At 48.2% G+C, this 25,109-nt stretch overlaps 1 protein-coding gene across 5 annotated transcripts in view; it reads left to right on the top strand.

Annotated features, from left to right (window-relative positions):
- The window catches only part of Exoc2 (exocyst complex component 2), a 138,091-nt gene that overhangs the window by 103,230 nt on the left and 9,752 nt on the right, over window positions 1-25,109 (top strand). For 4 of the 5 annotated variants that reach the window (XM_087181709.1, XM_021260766.2, XM_004847796.3 and 1 more), the window contains 2 exons: window positions 22,276-22,331; window positions 24,445-24,567. In XM_087181709.1, the coding sequence (XP_087037835.1) occupies window positions 22,276-22,331; window positions 24,445-24,567 (179 nt within the window). Of the gene's footprint in view, window positions 1-11,034; window positions 11,287-22,275; window positions 22,332-24,444; window positions 24,568-25,109 lie in introns of those variants that run through there. The other variant, XM_021260768.2, reaches the window with a different exon arrangement.

The following is a 25,109-nucleotide window of genomic DNA, read 5'->3' as shown; positions in this document are numbered from 1 at the left end:
TGCCTGTGCTTGTTTTACGCAAAACAATTTCAATTTTGTTTGAAGAAGTCAACCTTTCAGAGTCTATCTTGTGGATATTTTCACTAAACTGTGTGAGCCAAAGTCGGGTTATCTCTTGCCTCTTGTACCTTGTCTGATTCAAAGCTCTGGCACAGTGTAGAGCATGTCTAGAGAATAAGGTGCTAAAGGACGGAAAATAAGGGGAAATTGGAAAATTGTTTACATGGATTGCAAAAAATTGAAAGCTATAGATAGACCTTAAAGCTTGATCTTGCTCCCTGAGAGCATGGATCGTTGAAATGCTATGGGACCATAGAAGTCATCTATAATTCAGGACCCACATCTTTAGACTCAACCAACCGCAGGTCAGAATCTGTCCTGGACATAGATGTGCTTTTTTCTTGCCATTATTCCCTCCACAGTACAGGCTCATGGCTGTTTACACAGCATGGAATTGTAGTCGGTGTATCCTTAACCTAGAGCTGATTTGCAGTGTGTGGGAGGGCATGCATGGGGTCGGTGCAGACGCCACAGCACTTTCCACGAGAGACTTAACCAGCCTCGGGTTTGGCATCCAATCTCTGGGTGAGTTCTGGAGCCAATTCCTCGCACATACGGAGGGATGACACTGTGCATGCATGTGTGTGTGCATGTGTGTACATGCATGTATGGTGAGAGATTATCCATGGACTGGTAGAAGGTGTCAGGCAAGTAAAGATGCATTCATTATTCTTGTATTTTTATTTAAAATGACTAAGTATATCAGGTATGTGTGCACCACTTTGTCATATAGAAATATATCTTGATGAGGATGAAAAATACATAGAATCACAGAAAGCTTTAATATGCCATGCTTTTGACGTAGGAGTCTCGATGTTGTTAAGAAGTCAGTTCTCCTAAATTGATCTATGGGTTCAGTGCATTCCCAATCAAAACCCCAGTAGGTTTTTTTGGTAGAAATTATGCTGAAACTTAATTGGGAAAGCGGGGGCTTTGCATAGCCCACACAGTCTCAAAGAGGAGCAGAAAGAGTGTTCTGCTTGGTGCAAAGACTTGTAAGGCCTCTGTCATACGGGGAGTGTAGCATTAACACAAGGAACAGAAATGGATTAGTGGAGCAAAAAGAACCCATGCATATGTCGTCAGTTAACACTGACAAAAGTACCAGGGCATGTCCACGACGAAAGATTTCTCAACAGATGTGTTGGAACAAGTGGATACATATGGGGACCAGCCTTTCACAAGGACACACTAGTGGCCAGTCATGAGTGGAAGTCACACAGTGTTTGTAATCAGGATAAGGCAAATAAATCACAGTGGGATAGGATACCCTTCCAGACCCACAAGAATATAGATGTTGGGAAATGGGAAGAAAATGTTCAAATGGGAAGGGGAACAAGGGAAGACCGAAGGAGAAAGGAAGGAAGAGACCAAAAAAGTGAAAACAGAAGGAAAAAATGGAAACAGCTTTTTTGTACATGGGGAGATGGGAAGGAAGAGGCGGGATGTGTCAGGTATGGGATCAGGTTCCCTATGATGGATGTTATCAGTGCGTATGCGTGAAGTATACCAATGGATGTTTTGCTGTTAAAAGCAAAAAAACGGGGGAGGGAATAGCTAAAATCAGAGACTGCCAATACCAAAGGCTGTGGAGCAACTCGAACTCTACCTGTCACTGATGAACCTGTAAAATGGCACGGCTGTTTTGGAAACAGTTTCTTACGGAGTTAAATGTGAATCTCCCCATGACCCACCAGTGCTACTTGTAGGTATTTTCCCAGGAGAAATAAACAGTATATGTACAGTTCAACTTATACTGCAGGGTCATGACAATGGCATTTACAAAGGAGATTAGAAAGTAAGGTGAATGAAAGTTTAAATTTTTTAAGTTTTTTATAGTAAAAGACAAATTACCATTATTCCCTCATTGTACTTTCCCTCACTTAAACACACCTATCCCATCATTTTTGACATTTTCTGAAGCAGTTCTGGAAATCTCTTTTGATGCTTTTACAAGGTGGGATCAGAAATAACAATGAACGCTGCTGCTGAGTCCCATCGATGGGAAGGCAGCGAGTGAGGACATGCTATGTCCTCCTGCACTTTGCTCCCTGATCCGCACTGTGCAGCTCTGGCTCTTCCCTAAGTCAGAATGAGCCTGGAAAGCAGGTATTTTGATTGGATTCGGGACACGAAGGAAGCTGCGACATCTCAATTTAAGAACTTCCAGAGCTGCTTCAGAAAGTGGCAAGAACAATGAAAAAAGTCCGCTTGAAGGAGGGGAGTATTTCGAGGGGGATTGATGGCAGTGTATCTTTCACTGTTACAATTTTTTAAATTTAAGCACTCACTGTGTTTTTCAGTCATAACTTGTATAATAGTTCCAAACTGGAGCCAGTCTAAATGTCCATGGAGAAGAGGACGTGTCGGGCTGCAGTATGGTCATTTGGCAGGTGGTGTCCGCACCGGGGAGGGGAGTACTCGTCCTCGATGTGACTGATAACTCATGATGTGGGCGGATTTTTAAAGCACCACGTTTAAGCAAACAAAGCCAAACACAAAGGAGTGTACCCACTGTGAAGTCGTCTCAGTGCAGTGTCAGGACGCTGACGAATCCTGGTGACCGGCTAGGGCGGGTGCTGGGGACCGAGGTGGCGGGCGGGGGAGGACTGGCAGGGCGGGCGGGCTGCTCGGCGTCCAGTCCCCCAGCAGTTCTGCGGTGCACGTGCCGTGCGTCCCGCTGGCTTGCTCTCAGATGTCGTTCTCACTGTATACAGATTTTACCCCAGATTCAGCGAGGAGAAGCCAGACAGTAAAAACTGGGTCCCTGGGAAAAGCATACAAACGCAGAGGTGTAATGAGAAGTCACCCTGTAAATCTCGGAGGAGCATTTGTGAGTACAGCTTCGCATCCGGAGGCAAAGGGGCCGGCCTCGCGTGCGGGAGAGCGGTGCGGCTGGGGCTGCGGGGCTCCTGCGAATCCGGCAGGCGCCTGAGCTGCCTCGTGGCTGCTTCCTGGCTGCGGAGTCTCGCTCACATCTGGCCTCAGACCCAAACTGCCCGAAAACGAGGTCGTCAGGATAGAGAGATCAGGGACGCTTCTAACAGCTGTTTTTAACGTGTCCACATTTTTAAAAAAAGAAAGTAGGTCTGGATACCTGCAGAGGGCAGATAGTTATAATCAAATAAATAAAAGTTATGAATGTTAAAAAAAATGGTCAGACTTCCAAGAAATCTGCTCCCGGAGCCTGCCAGTGTTCACTTCCTTGTGAACAGCCGACAGCCGGACACGTTGCCCCTCGGAGACTCCTGCCTGGTCCTTACTCCTGAATTCAGCCGCCATCTCCGAGGCTGCTCTGGGCGACAGTGCAGCTTTTCAGGTTGTCGGGTCTCACTTTCTGGGTTCTGTAAGCAGAGGAGCCGAGCCTGCTGTGTGGGGGCTGAGCCCCGTGGTTTACGGGAGTCAGTAGCGCTCCTGCACCCTCAGCTCCCGTGAGGGCCGGGCGGCCTGGAGCGCCCTTCTGCCTTCGCCGGAGGAAGCTCCTGCAGTGCTGCCTGTTCGGGCTAGGATCTTCACCCGCGCAGGCCACGTCTTTCTGTGTGGCTAACTTGTTCATTTGCTGTTGACTGGGATAGTGGGGGGAGGTCCTGTGTGTGTGCAGAGCAGATGCTTTGGTAAAGAGTACCGTAGCAGACTTGCCGTGTTTGTTTTCGGTTTTTTGTTACAAATCATCATCATTCTTTGCAGTTACTAAAAATCGATTTCCACTGCCTGTGAAGAGTGCCTCTGCTGGCTGCAGTACGCGGGCCTCTTTCAGCACTTTTCTCTTCTCCCTGTTCTGTGATTTTAACTCCTGTAGATCTTTTTGTGCAAAACTGTCTGGTGGTGGCTCCTTGCCTCCTTAGATCTTGAAGCTATCACCTCCCTTTGCACATTCATCTGATCAGTCGTTAAACTGTAACAACTGTAGGAAAATCTCCAGAACTTTGTGGAGAGTTAGTGAGATGCAGTGGGCAGGGCAGTGTTCCCAGGGCTGTGGAGCCTGTATGCGGGCCAGCTGCCGTCCGTCCGTCTCTCACTGGGCTGCTAGTCCAGCCCACCCGCCTCAGACTGCCGGCTTGGCTCTAAAATGCATGCAGGGACCCCCTCCCCAGCCTCCAGGGCTGCGGGAGGTTTCTGTTCCAGTCAGGGTGACCCCCACTGCGCTCTCCAGCCTTGTCCGTTAATACCATCTGTTGCTGTCACCAGTACTCAGTCTGCACCAATGATTGCCAGTCCGCACACGGGACGTCCTGTCCTGTATGTCCACACTGCATCCTAGCCTGGCCCAGGTCCGTGTTCGCTCTGTGTCCATCAGTAGCACAGCACTGGCGTGAGCATGTGTCTGGCAACAGCTCTGATCAGTAATTAGTTGATTGGTTCATGAGAAATATCTTGGGAGGGCTTCTCCAAGAAGCCGGAGATGGTAGAGGAATAAACAGCAATTAAACTATCAATTTGTGGTTCAGTTTTTGAGATTAGTAGACATTTTCAACAGGATGTCACATCGAGTCAACTATTTTTTTATTCAATAAATGTCAAAGAAGGGAACTTTGGTTGATTGAATAGGATGACAGTTATAAAAATAACATGTAGACCGCCTATTTAAAAGGAATTTAAAAGAATGTTGTAAGCTACCTGGAACATCAAAGATCTAAATCCAGCTCTGCCTTTCCACAATTCTTCTGAACATTGGGCCATGTGGACTTTTGGGTACCGTCATGAACATCGCCTTTCTGCCCTTGGCCGGCCCTTCTCAGTCTGCGTGCTGGCTGAAGATGGACTGTGTGTTCACACCCGGAGCGCCATCCTATCCCCGGCCGCCCTCACCTGCTCCTGGGCTCTGGTCTGGAGCAGCTGAGTGCTGTAGGAATTCTGCTGTCCATCAGAATAGACGCCAGCTGGGTGGACTTCATCTTTGAGGAAATGTCCACGTTGATAATCTCTTCCTTTACTGAGCTCTAAAGGAAGAGCTTTTATAACTCCTGGGAGTGTTCTTGGTTTCATTTCAAAAGTATTGTGAGATAGAGTGTAATGATCTCCTGTTTGGTCTATTTACAAGCAGAGGAATTTTGTTTCCTAAAGGAAGATCATTATGCCAGTCATCTTATAGTGGACACTCAAGTTACAACCAGCCTGACATACGAACAACTTGGGTTAATTAGGTTAATGAAAGATTCATCTGCCTCTTGTTATCTATGGTGTGTTCCCAGGTAAACATCCGGATCTCAACTGTATTGACTTAAAACCAACTTGAGTTACAACCAGCCCTCAGGAACTGATAGAGTTCATAAGTCAAGGGTCCACTGTATTTTAAATCCCAGTTTCATTATTTAAGGTCATTTTTTTCAATGCCTCGGGTTTTTTTAAATAAGCATTTAAAATACTAGAGTCATGCTGTTGAACCACTTCAACAGTACTTTGGACATTTGGTTATAATTTCTTTGTCTGCCAAGCATTTTTTAATAAAGCTAAATTTTGGCTCTAATGGACTTAAATGTGAAATTTATTAACTTTGAAATGGCCCGTAGCCCACATATTTTCTTCATTGCATGTCTTATCGGCTGAAGTATTTATTTGATTATGTATTAAATTGCTGGCTGTAAACTATGCTATTTGTCATCAGGATAGCTGAACATCCTATTTGTTGTGCAGGCAAACAGATTAAGTCATTTTAAAAACTTTTTATTATAGAAATTTTCAGACATATACCGAAACAGAACAGTATAAAAATCGTGGCTGACCTGTCGGCCTCTAAGCAGTTACAACCCAGCCAGTCTGTACCGCAGCTTCATCTGTACCTCTGGGCTCCCACTCACCTGCAGCTATTGATGTGAAGTAAATCCCACATTATTAGATCATTTTATCCCTAAACAAGTCAGATAAGGACTGACTTTTTTTAAAGAAACATAATCAGTTATAATATCATTACCAGATTTAGAAAGGAGTGAGCAATAATTCCTAAATTTCATCAAACGCTCAGTTGCTGTTCAAAGTCTTGTTGTTAGACAATTAGGTTTGCTCTATGGGCTTCATTGTCCGCCTCTGCCTTTCTTTTCTTTTGGTTAATGTGTGTCTTGTTCGCTTGCTTGCTTGCTTGTTTTTTGACTCTTTAGGGTCCCGTGTTTTTGGTGAATAAATCAGGTTCTTTGTTCTGTAGATTTTCTCACATTCCGAAATTTTCAGATTCTTCCTCATGGTGCCATTTAGCGTGTCCCTCTGTCCTTTGTCTTTCCCTCTAAACGTGTGGTTAAATAAAGAAGCATTTATCAATGTTAGGTTTGATTTTGTTTTCATGTATGTTTCCTTCCACTGGGACCAAATAATGTTTCCTGTTCTTTCTGTTTGTGGTGTTAAGGTTGAAAATGAAATTCAGATATTATCAGCTTGGTCTCCCCTTTCAGAGTTCACCATAAACTTTCTATGTATTGGCCCCACTAATAATTTTTCCCATGATCTATTTCTTATTAGGGATTGCAAACTAATGATTTCTAGCTGGAACACTAAGTTTAATTTTTTTCAACAACTATTTCTGGTTATTCCTAAGTACAGTTCTTCATACTTGAAAGATAGGAAGAAATGCTTGAGTCTTTGTTTTCAGAATGAGTTGGTTCCCTAGTGTTTTTCAAAAGTCGTCAACAAGATATTTTATTTTTAGATTACTTTTAAGAGCTCGTGATGTGTATTTGGTGAATTTCAACTCATGGCAGTGTTCTTGCTGCTGGATTTTTCATGGTCAGGTTGCGCCCTCCCTGGCAGCAGGGCCCCTTGGAGTGGGCTTTGGTCCTGGAGCTCAGCCTCTCTGTGTCTGCTCTGATGTCGCGGACACCGCCTCCCATGATCATTGTCCCTTGGAATCAGCCGTCAAAGGGAAGGAGAGGACCTAAAACGTGCACATCTGCATTCCGCCTCCGCCTCTGTCTTTCCACGCTGTGCCTCTGTCCCCGTCTACCCCGGCTCTTTGCAATCTCCCTCTCAGTCTGTCTCATCCGGAAGTCTGCTTTGCATTTGGATGGCCTGTGCTAGGCACAGTTGTGTCACCCGCCGGTCCCCACATCCCCGCATTGCCGTCCCCCGTGCTCGGAAGGCCACGCGCTGTCCCGACAGGCGCTGACCTCTGGGTGGCTCTTCCAGGCAGCGAGGGCTTAGAAAAAGCGCACATGTGTTCTGGGCTGTTTTCTGTGTGTATTGTGATTCTATGGAACTTACATTGCTGAGGTGCCGTGGAAAGTGTTAGGGGTTTCCCCCTCACTTTACCTGATTGTGTCTGTCTGATTTTAGATCTGAGAGGCTCGTTCCGAAATTGGTGTTCATACTGTACACCGCTGTGTGTGGCGCACACACCGAAGTAATAAATAGCCGTGAAGATGCTCCACCATTGTGCACTCTTTTCTCCACCCCGAGTGTTGGATTATTGTTTCGTTACCTTTGTGTTAATGTTAGCCCTAAGTTTAGTGGGATTTCTCCTAACCGGTTGAGTCTGGAAGCTTTCGAAGGCTGTTGGAGGCTCTGCTGTTGTTTTGGTGTCAGGCGTGGGGCCCCTGGAGCCGTGGCTGCAGCTGAGCAGAGGGACCGAGGTCAGGCGGCCACTGCACTCGCACTCGGTGTGCTTACTTGGGAGCCCCTCGGGGCTGGGGAACACTGAAGGTTTGCAGCAAATGCCGCAAGAGAATCAGCCTAACTAGGAGCTACCTTATCCTCACCCCATACTGCCCCCAAGGCAGAAGCCTTTATTCACGTCTGGAGGTTTCTGTCCTCGGAGTGCTATTCAGGGAGGTGGCTGGCGCTGACCCAGCTGTGGGCTCCCTGGTGCCTCAGTGTGGTGCCTGAGAGGTGAGGGTGGGGAACCCTGGGGATCCAGGCCTGGGTGGTGCCCTGGGCTGGACGGTGATGCTCTGCGTGGTTACCTTGAGCTGGAAACTGACAGCACCTGTGCTTTCCCTGTGCTTTATAACACACCTCACAACAGAAAGCTGAGCTTCGGATGATTTCCACATATTCTCTTTGGACGTCCTTGCACATTTTAAGTCAGCACGAAACTTGCCTTGATGGTTTAGCCCCTGGTGGACAGGATCTAAGGCATTAAAATAACAACAGTGACACTGGCCAGGTGGGCTGCCCGCAGGAACCCCGGAAGCCGCTGTGGTCAGCCCAGGTACGTGCAGGGCCCCGTGCAGGGACATGGCCTCCGCATGTCGTGCCAGCTGCCTCTCTGCAGGACTTGGTGCCGCACCCTAGCACGCCCAGAGGCCCACTGGCTGGGCTCAGCTCCCAGCCACTCTCACAGGCCCTGGAGCGGCACCCCTCTGACTGTGGAGAGAGCAGCAGGGACGATCGGAGACCTCACATAGGACACAGGTGTGGGATACACTGTGGTCTTATTTTTTCTTACTTTCATCCCCACATCCCCCAACTTACCTTCCTAGCTTGGGTTGTTTTTAAATTTCTTTGCTTTTCTTTGTGTTTCTGGAGATGGGGTGAGGTAGAAATAAGTTACAGTTCCTAACTGCTAACTTTGGGCAAATGAAAAGTAATTCCAAGAGCTGAACTGAAAAATGTGTATTTCAAGTGTCCTTTCCTTTCTACCATAACAAAGTTACAATTGTCTCTGGCATGGTGTTTTATAAAAGACAATACTTTCATAGTTTCAGGAAAAGCAATGTCATTCAGGTGCTTTTATTGTGGCTAGAACTGAAAGAAAAGTTTTAAGAACTGGTAGAGTGAGTCTCCATTGTTGTCACTGTCTTTTAAGTGTTTTTTATGCACAAGTCTGGTCCTGGTTTCTGTAACTTCCCCCTTCAAAACATCTCCAAGGGCTCTTCCCTCGCTTGCCCCTGCGTCCCTTTCTTCCCTGCCTATGCCGCCTGTCCCAGGACCCCATGGGCCCACCCAGGGCTCTTGCTGGTTCTTTGTCCAGGACCGCCCCTCACCTCTGCCCCATGAGCTGCTGCTCCAGATGGAAGTGTCTTGGAGCCACGAGGCGCTGACAGAGCACGGACATCCCAGGAGCTCAGCCCTGTGCAGGGAGTAAGGAAGGTGCAGAGCTTCAGTCAGGCTCCTGGGAGCCTGCTGAGAGCACAAGGCCTGCTGCAGTGCTGTGTGGGCTTCGTCTTTTTCCTGGAGGTCAGAAACGGCGGCACCCGCCCAGCGCCAGTACGGAGTCTCAGGGACGGACACGCTCGGGGAGGGGTGTTCATGAATTATGTCTGACTTCCCTAGCACCTTCTCCTGCAAGCCAATCTCAAAATGCGTTTCGGGCAGCTTAGTAGATAGCCGCTTAGAGGACTGTTTATTCTGGACGTGGAGCTGACCGTTTCTTAGGAGTCCACAAGAAAAGGGAAGCTCACAGGCCTGACGGGCGGAGAGGCCCAACATAGCCCTCGGTCTTCAGTCGAGGAAACTGACGTCCAGATGAAATGCAGTTAAGGCCACGAGGGAGCCTTTGTCTGGCAAACCTGGAACCTCTTTGCTTTCTGATCACTTCTAGCCGCAAGCTACTTCTGCACCTGAGCCTCCTGCTGTGGAGACAGACGGTCCAGGGGCGGAAACTTGGGTCAGCCGCCTGAGGCTGGGCTGTGTTTGGGCCACGAGATGCCCACGAAGTAGCTCCCGTCTGTTGGAGCAAACCAGACAATGCTCATAGAATCTTTCCATGTACAGGATATTTACTTGGGGAATGAATTCTTTTTTGGATCAATTTAGCTTAATTTTTGATAATATCATGCTAATGATGAAAATGTTTGAGTGACAAACAAAGTAAATTCATAAATATGATATACTTGAAAAACCTGTCCTCTTTTTTAAAATTGCTGTCATTTCTGGTTGCGGATGGTATGACAGCCTACGATTACAGTAACGGGGACTGTAAGAATGATGTGTAGAATGTGCGTCACTCTTAGCAACTTTGTGCATTGAAGGATTTTATGACATTTTTAAGCACTGCCTTCACAGACTTTAAATATGTGGGGTATGGAAGAAATTGATAATCTTGTACTCTACGGTTGGGTCGCATTAATGAAAAGCAAAATCAGTGTGTATTCTTGGACCTTGTTTTCCTCTCTTTTTCTGTTTGTACTGTGGCTTACTTTTTCATGTCCTGCTAGGAAGAGGGACTCGGAACCCCAGGTAGTGTTGTCTGAAACGAGGCCAGTACCACTGTGCACAGGTGCCCGGAGCAGCGGCACTAACGGCTCTGGACAGAGGGGCTCCAGCGAGACCTGCTGTCCTCCCGCCCTGCTGCCAGCCCCTGGAAACCCGCCCGTATGCATGGCTGTTTCCAGTCTGGAGATTGCCTAGGAGAAAGGGGTGCTGTGCCCACAGACTGCAGCTGTGACTGCACTTGTAGCAGCTTCACTTGAAGTAGCCAGGATTGGAGGCAGGTCCACAGGAGGCCAGTTACAGCAGGGGGAAGGAGCGCACTGCGCCCAGGTGGCAGCCCGAGTTCTTCCCGCGGAGTATTGAGAGGAAGCCACCAGAGGGCCCGAGGCCTGCATCTGCCATGGAGGTACCTGGGAGGCCGGGCCGGGTGGCGGCTTCCTTTCCCCTAGGGAGTCACGCAGAGAGCGTGGTGGGTGACTGGTCTGGATCCTCGTGTGGCTGCTGTTACTTCTGTGTACATTCACCCACCTGAGTGCAGTGTGCACAACCATTGAGGTGTACACACGGGAGTTGGTGCAGCTTACTCTCGTACGTTCATCTTAATTTTAAGAGTGGAGGAAAAACTCAGATCTGCAAGCTTACAGGCCCTGGGGATGGAGTGGAATGATCTCCTGAGTGCAGCCTGTTACCTCCCATTGCAGTGCATCTGCATTTCTTTGTTTCTCGGCCACAGAAGCCATTAAATCCAAGTGTCAAAGTGAAGTGAACTTAGAATCAGACCTTCACATCTCTTCATCTCAGTTCTGATGCGCACTTGATGCTGTTAAATCTGAAGCTGTACCACACGCAGTTCTGGACTGAGTCCTGCTCCCTTCCCCTCTCCTCCTGTCCTCCCAGGAGATGCTCTGCTGCTGTGCAGTGGCCGGTGGCCGGGACTGCCTGGCACAGCCCAGCCGGGAGAACAGCACTGGCTCGCACCTCGCCTGGCTCTTCTGCTCTGCCACCACCCACCACTGGAGCAGGCGTGAGGGGAGGCCGTGCCCGAGCCCAAGACACACGCTGGCGCTGCTTCGCGCTGCTGCTGTCTGTGGCTTTCTAACGGCATAACTTACCTTGTGTGAACTAATAAAACAGTGTTTATTCCCTGTGTACCTCTTCACTTTCTGATTTGTTTTTCTTATGTACAATGTGTAGATTATGTTATCTCCATGTGTATTTGTTAGGTTTTATAAATTTGTTATGTGTGTTCTATAACATGCAGAAGCCGTTAATGTTAGGATTCATATTCACAGAGGTTATGCACTTGTTTATGTTACAGCCTTAATGTATTTGTACATGTTATGGAATGCACATGTGTGAAGAGGGCTCAGCATTCACCTGCCTTTGATTTATTTGTGCGCCTGGTGTCGGGCACCTGCCCTGGCCACCCTTGGTCCCATCGGCAGGGGAAGGTGCCTCTGTGTGGGGCAGGGATCACATGGGCCTGTGCCCAAGCGGGTGGCACCTGGACGGGGAGATCCAGCAAGGGGTAAGCGGCTGAGCAGTGGTTAATGAAGTTCTCCAGGGCAGTAGCACGCGGTGTGGAACTGACATATCTGGATGAAGGCTTGGTTCTAGAGTCAGAGAAACCAAACCCTGTGGATGACGTGGGGCGCTGTTTCTGTCCGCGCCCTGCCCTTGCTGCCCAGCCAGTGCCCGTGCTGGCAGTCACCTCAGCAGCCACTTCTGAGCAGGCAGCGCCGCTGTGGGTGCAGGTGCTGAGGGCCGGCGTCCCTCCTGGTCTCCTTGGCCCCTTCCTTCAGTGGTGTGGGTTTCAGGGGGTGCAGACCCAGCACTCGGTGGTTTCGGTACCGGGAACAGATGTGTGGCAGGTATCTTTAGGCCTGGATTTCTTGCTGTGTCAATTCCCAGGGCTTCCTTTTACTTTAGAGGCTGAAACTGGAAGTGACCGCGTTGTTTTGAATTGCCGTGGAGCCATCTGTTGCGCCTGATGACTGTACCTAATGCCTTTTCCTGGGCTCCTGGCCGGGCGCCCCACGCTGGCTCTGTGCTCAGGCTGCTGCGGCGCAGGTGCTTCCAGCAGTCCTCGCTGTCCCAGAGTCACCAGCTCCTCACCGGTGTCGCCACCCTGCTTCCTTCCTAGGCATTAATTGGTTTCAGTTTCACTGGAACCATTCATATTTATTAATCTTGAGATTTTGGAAGTGGAATAGTTACTCCAAACCGCATGTGAACGTGCTGTCCAGAGCATCACTAAACCGAATGGACTCCTCTGCATACCCAGGACAAACCTGTCTGCTCAGCATGTTGACTTCTGATAAGAAAACGGTACAAGTGAACTTACTTTGTCCCTTAGGGTTAACTTTCTGGCTAAGTCTAACTTCAGTGTGTCACGCGTGTGATGGAACTGACTGCGTGTGTGCAGGGCTCTGTGCACTGTACAGTGGGGTCACCTGTGCCCTGCTTTACACACCAGCTTTAAAGTGCAGGGCCACAGGTGCTGTGTCCCCTTCCTAGAGTTAAATCTTGAAAGCTGTTTGTCTATGAAATTTATGAGAGCTAAACTCCCGTGAACATAATCCTTCCTATCATATAGGGGGAAATCCCTGAAATCAATTCCCTACTATTTTCACTGCTGGTGATGTTTTGTATTATCAAAAGAATTGAGTTTTCCTATTCAGGTTGATCATATTGATCAGTATGAGATAATATTAATTAAAACAAAAATTAAAAAAAAATTTTAAGCCTTCTCAGATAGAAAACAGAGTAAGGGCCGGGGATTTAGCTCAGTGGTGCTGCCGCCTGCCTCGAAAGCACAAGGTCCAGAGTTCGATCCCCAGTACAAAAAAAAAAAGAAAACAGAATAAGGTATATGGTGCCTGCCTCACAAGCCACAGGGTCCTGAGTTTGACACCCTGTACCAGGGGAAGAAAACCCAGAATATTGTCTAGTCTGAAGTTATCCAAACAGAACATGCAAAGGTTTTCCTCTCTTGAATATACATTTTAAAAATCGATTATATGGCAGAAGACATGGATTTGGGAATGTGTGTCCTAAAACATGAAGTCCTGGGATTGAGAACACTTTCTCTTTTCCAACAAAAGCTGATTTTGTCACAGGATATTTAGGGCTTTCTCTCTGGTTTGCCAGTATTGATACAGTTTCTGGTTATCTTTTTTTTTCTTTTTTTTCTTAAGTGGGCAGTTATCTTTATTTCTTCAGAGTATAATTAAATAGATAATATATTTGAAAAAAACCTGAAGTTCCTTCATGTATTGTTTCAGTTTGACAATAAAAAAGTACACAGTGGGATATTTATAGTATTTTTCAGTCTATTTTTGTCAGTAGACCAGGAGTGATAACTGATGTAGGGCACAGGGGTTATAAACAGGAAATGTGGTTTATGAAGTAGGCAGCCGCTCCAGAGTTTCCAGTCCGATTTCTTGTAGCACAGACTGCAGGGTGTCACTCTGAAAACAGCCTGAGGGGGACTGCCTGGCGCGGCGCGCCGATGGGAGGTGTCCCGGCTGCTGCACCCGGAAGCTCTTCGTGGAAAGGGTACCTTCTTGGCATGGGGTTGTTTTCTGTGACGCGCTGTTTTCTTCCTCTCCAGCTTTTTCAGGTGCCTTATACAGTCAGGTTAAGTGTACATCTTGTGTGGCTTTTCATACATTTCCTTCTACCTTTTTTATTTTGCCTAGAATTTTATTTTTTTAGTGAAAATTTTTTGTCAAATAGCTGTTTATGTTTCTCCTGAGATGTCATAGTTGAGGAGAAGCAGATTGGGGCACTAATATCTACAATAATCAGAGAATCCAAATTAAAATTTTTAAAAATGAAGAAGTAAGAATATAGTTTTATGTGCGCTTTTGAATGACAGTTTGGCAGGACCTATCAAAACTGAAAGCCTTTATACTCAGCAATTCCATTTCCAGGGAGATTTTAAATAAATCATTCTGCTAGAAGACATGGATCTGTGCATTGAAGCATCACTTACAGTGCTGAGTAGGAAAGGCAGTGAAACTACCCAGTAATAGGAGAATAGTTAAATAAATTATGGTGTGTCCACACTAGAAAGCAGTAGGAGCCATTGGGAATTATAAGGCAGATACGGGTGCATGGAAAACAAACAGCCCGAGTAAAAGTGGGCTGAAGACTTCACAGATGGCTGCCAGCGAAGGTCTACAGGTGACAAACCAGCCTAGGAACGGTGGCTCAACACCTCAGGCGTCGTAAGGGAATTGCAAAGCCATGAGATACACTCCACATCTGACAGGAAGGAGGAACAGGTCTAGAAAGCTGCCGACAGCAGTGCCGAGGAGAACGGAAGCCACAGCACCTCACGTTCACTGCCATGGATGCAGAAGGCTACATCCACCCTGGAAGGCGGGTTCTTGCAGACCTAAACATACAGACCGTAAGACTCAGCAGTAACATCATTGGAGTCTACCCAAAGGAGCTAAAAACAGGTTCCCACCACTTGCATGTGGGTGCTGATGGCAGCTTTATTCACGGCACCAAGATGTGTGAGCAGCGAAGGCGGCCTTCAGGAGGGGACAGACGGTGCCCTGCTGTATCCAGACCCTGGCGGAACTGAGCGCTGAAGAGACCAGCTGTGGAGCTGTGGAAAAACAGGGCGAGATCTTCAGTGTGTGTCACTGAGAGAAAGGAGCCATGCTGAAAAGGCTGCCTGCTGTGTGTTTCCAGCTGTGTGGTTCGGGAAAAGGCAGAGCTGGAGAGAGCGAGGAGATCAGAGGAGAGGGCGGGATGCAGAAGCAGAGAGGGCGCACAGAGATGCTAGGCAGTGGAAGTCCTCCCGTGATGCCGTGGTGCTGGGTAATGCCGCACACGGCGCTTGGTTAGACCTGGGAGCAGGACCCCGAGTGCACCCTGACCAAGCTGTGCACTTGGGGCGATGGTGACCTGCTGCTCTGGTGAGGGACGGCAGCGGGGAGGCTCTGCTGGGGAAGCAGGGTCACTGGGGCGTCTCTCATTGCTAAGAACCAACACTGCCCCCAAAGCAGTCTTTTAAAAATAAAAGAATAGCTGTGATAGATTATGGAGTAAAATGATCAAGTTTCGAGTTAGAATACATAGTGTAATCTCACTTTTTAGAAAAGACATGCATCCCTAGGTAAAAATGGAAAGAATGTATGCAAAACTGTCAGTTGTGGTTACCCTGGGGGAAAGGATGAAGGAAACATTTTTTTGGACTTTGGTTTTCATTACATAAACAAATTCCTGTGTTTTTAATTTTTTTTCAGTGGGCATTTAATTTTTAATTTTCAAGATAGAAAACTAAGAGCAAATTACAGTCCAAATCAATCCAAAATGTTCCATCTTCTGTTCTTTCATGTGGATGTTTCTCTGTAGCAGTCTGCGTAGCAACTTGTCCAAATTAATAAGAATCAAATCTATGTTTAATTTATAAAACATCTTCCCCACATTAAAGAAAATCTGACACTTAAATGACTTAGCTCATTTCCAAGATGTAAGCCCCGGTCATCCCCGTGCAGCTGTGCATTATCTCTGAGGAGCTGCGGCCAGGAGTTACTACCAGGGAGCTGGCACGGGGGCCCCTGACTCCTTTCACAAACGGGACTGAGGAGTCTCAGACGGAAGCCCTGTCTTTGCCAGTGCAGGTTTTACTGTTTGCCTGGACAGGTTTATATCTCACAGTTACCGTCATGTGCTGTTGAGGGATGGTTTCAGGCTCCTTCCTCTCCTCTGCGTGCTAAGTCTGGTGTGTGCCCACTTACGTGTGAGCCTGTCAGCGTGTGCTGGTTTAGTCACTGCCCCAGCCCCAGCATCTGGAACAGTTTCTGGCATGGATCAGTAATAAATATTTTTAATAGTGTACCTATTCTGAAATCACAGAGAAGAAACTGGCAGTGAAACCAAGCAGGAAGGCTTCGATCCCAAGAACAGGCTCTTGGTTGGTGGAGATGTTAGTTGTGCCGCCGGCTTACAGGAAGCCCACTGTGCAAGAAGCAGCCTGTAAGCCCTACTCGGAGCGGAGATGAGCTTTGTTTACTCCTTGGGGAATTTCCACCCGGGGCCCTAGATTAAGTGTAGTTGGGGTTGCTGGTGTGGGAGGGGACATGTCTGTGTCAGATATCGTGACACATTCCGATTTCACATTCAGAGGAGGCGCTGCAGATGCTTAGAAGCTGTTTCTCAGTCCCTCGGCTAAATAACATGGAAAGTTCTGGCATTCATCTAAGAGTCACATTTTGAAAACACTACTTACTTAATTACTACATCACGATAATGGAGCACTTTTCTGTAACTTTAAGAAGTGAGTCAGTTTGCCTTATTTTTTTCTGGGTGCACCTTCCATGTTTTCCTTTTTTTGAGGCAATGTCTCAAGATATAGTTCAGGCTGGCCTTGAACTCACAGCAGTCTTCCTGCCTCAGCCTCCCAAGTGCTAGGATTAGAGACGTGCCACGACACCTGGCCTGCTCCTTCCTAATCGTGTGTGTAACGTGTGGCTTTTTGTGGCCTGCTGTTGGAATGCAAGCTGAGACTCAGGGCTCCCAGTGCACTTAGTGCACGCTCACTCTGTCCTGACATAACGTGTGTGGGCACATTCCCAACTGTCCAACACATCGTGGCCATTCAGCAAACACATTAATGGTTTATTATTTGAAAATCCTCTCAAGAACATAGCTAGAAAAATAATGCAATTGGAAGGCAACTAGATTTAGCTCCAGCAACATTCTATTCTGTATATTCCCTTACTTGGATTATGTTTTAAAAATCAATCCTGATGCTTCCTCTCAAAGCGCCATTGCTTCCCTGCACCAGTCAGAGTAAGAGATGCACTGTCAGAGCGGTTACTTGGACTTCCAGCAGGGCCCAGTGTCATTGCAGGGCCGATGCTGCACAGTTTTGCAGAGTAAGTTTTCCGCCAACAGTTTGTTTACATGGTTCTGCCTAAGCATTTTAGTAGTGAGCAAGACAAGCCCCGTCTTTGTCTCCCTGTATTCATTCATTCATGAACGTTTTCTGAACTTCTGCACGCCAGCCAGTGGGACAGCATCCGGGGATCCGGAGGTAAGGAGAGCCTGGGGCATTTGTGGAGTCAGACTGGGAGGGCAGGACACACCTGGGTGAAGGCGCAGCTGCTGTGGTGGGAGAAGGCGTGTGGCCCTGCAGGGCTCGGGTCGGTGGCCCTTCCACCTGCACGGCGCCCGCCATCTGCCCGTGTCTCCTCGGCCTCCTCCTCCTAGCGCCGTCCAGCTAAATGTCCTCGGATTTGCTAGGAGAGAGCGACACATCAGAGCAGTTCTGAACCTCGTCCTGCAGACTGACTGCTTAGTGTCCACGCATTTGCGGTCACTGCTCAGTTCTGCCTGTCCACTGGCGCTCTGCCCGGCTCCTGGCTTGGACATCACCCCAGGAGCACAGTGGCCCTGTCTGTCACTTGCACGTAGCCGTCACCGTTCTCATCAAAGCCAGGGCAGAGTGTGAAGCCAGAGTCCACTCCAGAGCTCCGTGCACCTCCAGATCAGGAGAGAACTGTGGAAGACACGTCTCCTGGGGACACCACGCCGTGGTCACGGTTGACTGCTGTCCTCGTGTCTCACACGCAGATTCAGGGCTTAGCAGTGCCTATGCCACCAAAAGAACCCTGCAGTTTACAATTTACTGACAATTTGTGCTGGTCCTGGTGGGTTTCATTGAGCACACACAGACCACAAGCTTCAGAACGAAATTTGTGTAGTTTTCTGGTCGTCGTGCCTTTTGGCTGATGATTTATGATTTATCTAAAAAAAAAAAGCACCCTTGTATGTCCGGCTTGAGACTGGACACAGTGCCCTCCCTCTGAGCTCCCAGCTCTGGGGGTACGGGTTGTAGTTGTTCTTTCATACAGCACCACCCAGCAGTGCCCAGCCGTGACAGATCCACAAACAAGGAAGAGAGTGGCCTGAACGTGCTTGACTGCATCTTTGTCCGGAAGGTGCAGCCGTCTCCATTTTTCATGGACCTAAGCGGTCTGAGGTCCCCAAATTGGTTTGTAGCTGAGCTAGTGTTTGGAGCCCACGTGTCTTTTCTGTCACCTCAGTGGATGTAAAAGTAACATCCGTCATTAAAGTTCATAACATTAGGATGAAATGCAGTGGGAAGAGCAGCACCAACACCAGCAAAATTACCTTCCGTGTGACCCCACAATCCCAGTCCAGACCCAGCCCTGAGTCACATTCCGGGCTGCCAGCCCCTCCGCCGAGCTCCTCTGGAGTTGCCGGTGTGTGTATCTCCCTGCCTGCACACCCTGGCCATTCACTGGAAGGGGTGGCCCGTGCTCTGGCAGCCCACGTCCTCAGTGACTCGCCCAGCATCGTCCGTCTGTCTGTCTCCATCCAGGCCCTCGCTGACGGAGGAGGCTGTGCTGCCATCAGTGCCCATGTGGAGGCCACAGGCGGGGCCCCGCACCTCGTCCCCAAGCCCCAGTGTGGCCTCACCTCACACAGTCTCGGGGCCTGGCTTCTGCACGCAGCCCTCCCTTTGTGTCTTGGCTCAAGGACCTGCCCCCCGGGATGTGCCAGTCCTTTGTGTGGAAGGGCACACTGTGCCCCGTACTTCTGAACAGAGAGCTGTTACACTGAAGAACGGCGAGACAGTGTCTGTTCGTGTTCAGTAGGATGCAGATTCTTCTGGCATTTGTAATCCGCTGTTGATTAAATCTGTGGGTGTGGAGCTGTGTTCAGGCGGCCTGAGTGTGCTGTCCTCTGTCCAGCATGTGAAACACCTTGCGACACGCTAGCTGGCCAGTGCTGTTTCCGGCCAGGTGCCCACCGGGACCTGGCTTCGGGTACAGGCATTCAAGAATGGGCATCTGCTCGCTGTGAGATTTCCAGCTTTTAAGGCAGAATTCCCCAGGTGGTGAACACCAAGGCCTGTCAGAGCGTAGCATCACAAGACCAGGTGTGGAAGCCTCTGCATACTGGGTGCCTTGGGAGCTGCTGCTCCCAGGCAGTGACCGGGGGAGAGAAGAGGATGAAACTGTGAACTGGGAAGACCGAGGAGAGCTCCTCAGTGTCCCAGGCAGGGCTTCCGCCCAGCTCCAGTGCTCTGCCCTGCCTCTCGCTACCCCTGCCCCAGTTCTGTTCTTCAGCCAGCTAAGGATGTCCCAAAGTGAAGACTGCAGCTGTATGTTTCACAAATTATTTTAAACTGGAGTACAACGTTTTTTTAGACAATATAAAACTCCTTTATGCAACCACCTGTACATATGCACTACATAAAATACACACACACAAATACCATAAGTTGTGGTCAGACGTAAAACTAAGCTCCCAGGTCTTCTGCCTACAGGGCCGTCTGCTGTGCTTCCTGGAGGACTGACTGCCCCGGCGCGAGCCCAGTGGTGTCCACTCTAGGCGCAGTAACGTGCACCGAGTGAATGAAAACTCAGCCAGCCCACAGAATGAACAGCTCCCCGACAGGCAGTCGGGTGGGCGGCCATGTAACACAGTGGGCGGCTCCCTGGAGGGCAGGTGGTGGTGTGTCTGCTTCTGCCTTTGCACCTTTGGGGTTAGGTTCTCAGTCCAGCCTGGGCAGGGCTCTAGGAGGTGGTGGAGCTCCGCATGCAGCTGCAGTGCTGCTCACACAGGGATCCACCTCACACTGGCCTTCGGCCCTCTCTGCCTTGGCAGCGGATTGAGCAGAGCCCGATTTCTCTCCACCCTTGGAGCCACACATCTTCCCCTTTGCCTTCCCAGCATTACCCTTAAAATCTTATCCCTTAAGATAGTTTGAGAGTGAGGGATAGAGCACTTATTTCCTTATCTTCCACTCATACAGGTAAAATCTCCAAGAAATACAAATGTGTCCTTCTTTTCCAAGGCTGTTCGCTTCATACAAGAGATGTTACCCATGTGAAACCTGTTGTCAGCCCAACATAGGAAGCCTGAGTTTTCTCCGATAGTTCTACTAGAAATATGGTCTTTTGGTTGAAAATGTTCTTTGCACTTATTCTTGGTATTCACTGCTGTGTCTGTAGGATTATGTGACTAGTTTGGATTTGCCTCTTTGAAAGGGTGTTTTATTAGTAATGCTTAGTCTGATGGCTCTTACCAGGAAATGGTTTTTCTATACGGGTCACAGTGGGAGTTGAGCTAAGAGCAGAAGGTCACTGAGCATGTGACCATGGCTCACTTGCATCTGAGTTCAGCTTTTGGCTTTTTAGTCAGTACGCAGCCCCTTTCTTTTACATTGAGGAATTTTAAGAGTCAAAAAAGCACCTCCCAGTTCCAGCCGTCACCGCTAGGCCATGATGAGAGCCAAGACCCCTCTGACATTCGTCCTTCAGCTGCACTGGCAGGGTCTGGTTCTTACCGAGGACAGGGACTGGAATTCCTTGCTCATAGTTCTGGAGCGCATCGTTGGCCTGATGCTGGCGTCTGCTTTCAGGGACCTCGAGTGTTAGACATGTGGATCCATCAGTAGCCAGGAGCTGTTCCTCCACTAGACTGCACGTGAGGGGCTGGACCCGAGACAAGGGGCAGTGGCCGTGGGGTGACACTGAGTGTGGAGGGGCAGCCGCCCGAGGGACCCCTCTGGACCGGAAGTTAGCTAACTTAGTTAACCAGTTAGCTCTGGCCCCCAAGTTCATCATTTCACTTAGCTTATGTAGGCTCCTTGCGTTGTCTGTCCTACCTCCCACATAAAGCTCCTTTCCCTGCCCTATCCTTTTGCTCAGAAGGAGTCATTGTCTCTCTAATTACTTGTCAGTCAGCTTTCTCAGCTTCACCATCAGCACAGAATTAACAACATCCAAACCTGCTTCTCCCAGAGAAACTCGTAGTGTGTACGTGAAGTTGGTGCCTTCCAAGGAACACGGGGTATGTGTTCATGCACCGCCGTGTGTGACAGAGTCAGAACCGGTCATGGAGAGTCTGCTAATGCCAGTTCCAAATGTTGACGAAAGTTGGAGGCCTTGGCCCCAGCTTTCCTGAGTTGCCAGGAGCACAGGTGCTGTTCCGAGAGAAGGCCGTGCTCAACGCCGTTTCTGTCAGCACCTGGAATTTCACAGCCGGGTGTCCCACTGAGCGGATCTCGCCCATCGTGCTCAGTCAGCTCCAGAGGGCGTTCTTAACTGTTCACTGCGCTCCATTCCCTGTGGAAGTCGCGTTTGGAAGTTACTGTGAGGCGACCGTGTGTTACAGCTCTGGTTGCACATGACAATGATGAGAGCCCTAGAGAGCCCTGTGAGTTGTGGGAAGGCAGGAAGGGCTTTGTCCTCCCAGCAGCCTGTGGAGGCAGAGAAGGGCACGAGGCATGAGCAGCAGGTGTCGGGACAGGGTTTGGGTCACAGCGCTGTGACCTCAGAACTTGAACCCAGGAACCCACGGGTGCTGCTGTGGGGAAGCAGTGTTCATTAATCCTGGGCCTGAAACCTGAGACCTTTTCTTTTGTACAGTTTTCACCATGCTTTACAGAACCAGGTTCAGTGTGGTTTTGAGAGCTTTTTCTCAAAGGGAACCCTCGAGAGCAAAATGGCCGTTCTGTGTGTAATCTGACTTCTAACTTTGGAGTACTGTAAGTTGCTGTGGTGGATGTTCAGCATACATTTTATAATATAAAACATACCCCCTTTTTTCCTGCACTACTAGGAATTGAACTCAGGCCTTTGCACTGAAGAATATCACCAGAACTATGTATTTGTTTGCTTATTTTTGAGACAGGGTCTCACTAAGTTGCCCAGGCTAAGCTCAAACTTTGATTCTCCTGCCTTGGCTTCCCAGAGTGCTGGGATCACAGGTGTGCATCACCACACCTGGCTAAAATTCTCCTTTGTTAAATATTCTCCTTCTGTCCTCTGTAGTTCCTGCTGTTACTTATGTATGTATGAAGAAATGGAAGGCCATGTCTAAGTTTTAATTTTGAGACCAGCTGACCAAAAGTTAATAAAGTGCACACAGCAATAGAAACGAAACACAGTGGAAGAAAACTCAGTTTATCTCTCTTTAACTTGTGTGTAAAGAGTGCTTTCACCATCCGGTTGTCAAGGAGAAACGGACAGTGGTGGCATTTGCTTTCTGTTTCCCCAGCACCCTGAGCAGCAGCGGCAGAGGTACAGGGTCACCAGCTTCTGTTGCCACTCAAAGCCTTTCTTCCTCCTCCCGATTCAGGTGTCAGAAACTACTTGAAAGAAGCTCTGGTGAATATCATTGCTGTCCACGCAGAGGTAAGCTGTCCTTCATGTCCCTAGGAATGCTGGTAGCAGAGGAGAGAGACGCAAATTCGATGATTTCTGTAGTGGCCTCCCCCACTTCCCAGTGTGTCTTGGGCATGTAGAAAACACAGATCAGCCTTCTTACCTGTGTGTGTGTGTGTGTGTGTGTGTGTGTGTGTGTGTGTGTGTGTGTAGTGTTTACCTGTGAGTCTTTTCTGAAATTATGTTTTCTCTGATATTTAAAATTAAGTTCAGTAAAATTTGACAGTGAAGAGGAAGCAGAATGGGAGGGTGTTTCCCGTTAAAGAATGTGAAGTCCCTTAGCTTGAAAAGTGTGTTGTCCCCTCCCTCGCTGGCCAGAACACAGATACACCCTGCCTTCCAGTCTACGGCTCACGGCTTTGGCAGCACCGGGGTGGCGGGGCCCATGCTGATGGGAAGCCAGATAAAATGGGCCAGAGCACGGTTCTGGGTCAGATCCTCAGCAGCCTGGGTCCAGCTCTGCTCACCGCCTGGATCCACAGAGGCCTTGCTAGGCTGCCGCTGAGCCCAGCAGGGAAAACTGAAAGAAAAAAGGAGAGCTAAGGTCAGAACAGAAGAACAGCAAAGTAAAACAAACACAGTGCCGCCTGGGTCCTGAATTGGGGTCCAATTTTGAAGCAACTCCAGCAGGAAGAATAGTACAGTATGGTATAGTTTTCATTTCTTAGTAAAATGGAAACAAATTTCCTTATGAAAATATAGTCTCTACATCATTTAACACAGGCAGGAGGTTATCATGTAGGTCTTTTTCATTGTGAGCAATAATACTCACTTGTGGCTTATCAAAAATGTAAAGATGCTGTTGCCATCCTGGCTTCCTTTAACATCAGAGGCCAGGTGACATCAGCAGGGGCACTGGTCTGGGGCTGGCGGCAGCGTGGGCGGCAGCGTGAGAGAGCTGCTGATCACAGTGTCCATGATCAATTACGGTGACATTGTTTATCAACATCAGGCTTTCAGTCCCATTGTACTGTAGCGCAATGATTGAAGGTGAAATTGTATTTATGATAGTTACTGTTTGGCATGTGATCTTAATTACCAAGAATTTTCTTAAATGCTCAAGTTATGTTAGGTTGATCCAAAGGAATTAATACTCGAAGGAATTAATGGCTCAGTCTCAAAAAAAGGAAATTAAAAAGAAAATATGATTATAAATCAAAGTGTTTCAATGAATTTCCAAATATAATTCAGTATGAAAGGTGTAAACTTTAAAATTTGATGATAATGCTGTACGGGGCCAGGGATTTAGCTCAGCGGTTTTGCCTCCTGCTGTGCAAGCGCAAGGACCCAAGTTCGATCCCCGGTACCAAAAAAATAAAATAAAATAAATTTTTAAAAAAGATAACAATGCTGTATGTAAAAGAAAAGAAATATTTAGTACAGATCATAATAAAACCGGGTAGCATGTGAACTCAGCATATGAACCCAGTGTGTAAGGGTGTGTGTCACATTGTAAGGACAGTCAGACCCACTTTGTGTGTGTGTGTGTGTGTGTGTGTGTGTGTGTTCGTTTGAGGTTTTTTTTAGAGACTAGTTCTGGGTGTGAATTCCTCCTGGGTCAGCCTCCCATGTAGCGCGTAGCTGGGATGGCAGATGCATAGTGCTGCACCCAGCTCTGTATTTTTTAAATTATTGCTGAATATTTATCTGGAGGGTATTTTTCTCATTTCTTCTTTAGAAGCAGTGTTTCTTTCTTATAAAAGAAGAAGAAATCTTCAAAACAGGTTTTAGTTTGAACACAACAACTACACCTTTTAAAGCTGTATTTGCCAATACTATATTTTTAAAGAGAATTATTTGTCATTAATCTGTGAATACAGTTGAAGTACAAGTTTGTGTCTTCTTCTCCTTCATAACTTTGGTCTTTTAAAATAGGACTTAGAAGGGCCAGGGATTTAGCTCAGTGGTTTCGCCGCCTGCTGCACAAGCACAAGGACCAAGCTCAATCCCCGGTACCAAAAAAAAAAAAAATAGGACTTAGAAAACCTATGGACTTGGTTTCCCCTGTTACTCTGTTTGTAACGAGCTGCAGGTAGAGCAGGCCTGAGGCATCGCTTGGTCACCTCAGCCCTTCCTCCCTCAGGTGTTCACCGTTTCCAAAGAGCTGGTGCCGCGGGTGCTGTTCAAGGTGGTGGAAGCCGTGTCTGAGGAGCTGAGCCGCCTGATGCAGTGCGTGGCCTCCTTCAGCAGGAACGGGGCCCTGCAGGTACTGCGTGGGTGGGCGGTGTGATGTGGTCTTCACTCAGAGCGTGAGTGCGCTTAGCAGCGCCCTGCTGGCCGTTCTCAGCGAGCACTGGCACGGCACTGCCTCCACTCTCCATGGAGCTGCACCTGTCATGCATGGCCCTCAGGGCCCAGCATTTCTGTCTTTAACCTAGCAAACAGTTACAAACTGTGCCGCTATAAACATGAGTACACATATATCACTGTGGTATGGTTCTTTTAATTCTTTGGGGAAGATCCCCAGCAGTGGAATAGTGGGGTCAAATGGGACTTCCAGTCCTAGTTCTTTGAGGTCTCTCCATACTGATTTCCACAGTGGTTGCACCAGTCTACACTCCCACCAGCAGTGGAGCAGGGTTCCTCTTTCCCCACAGCCCTGCCAGCATTTGTTATTGGTTGATTTCATGATAGCAGCCATTCTTTCTGGAGTGAAGTGGAATCTCAGCGTTGTTTTCATTTGCATCTCTCGAATGACCAGTGATGTTGAACATTTTTTCAGATATTTATTTGCTATTTCTACTTCCT

The sequence above is a fragment of the Heterocephalus glaber genome, unplaced genomic scaffold (assembly GCF_053883595.1).
Source record: "Heterocephalus glaber isolate CG9 unplaced genomic scaffold, H.glaber_assembly_v1.0 deba00001472, whole genome shotgun sequence".
NCBI lineage: Eukaryota > Metazoa > Chordata > Mammalia > Rodentia > Bathyergidae > Heterocephalus > Heterocephalus glaber.
The sequence above is the reverse complement of the archived record's forward strand: the minus strand, read 5'-3'. Positions and strand labels throughout refer to the sequence as shown.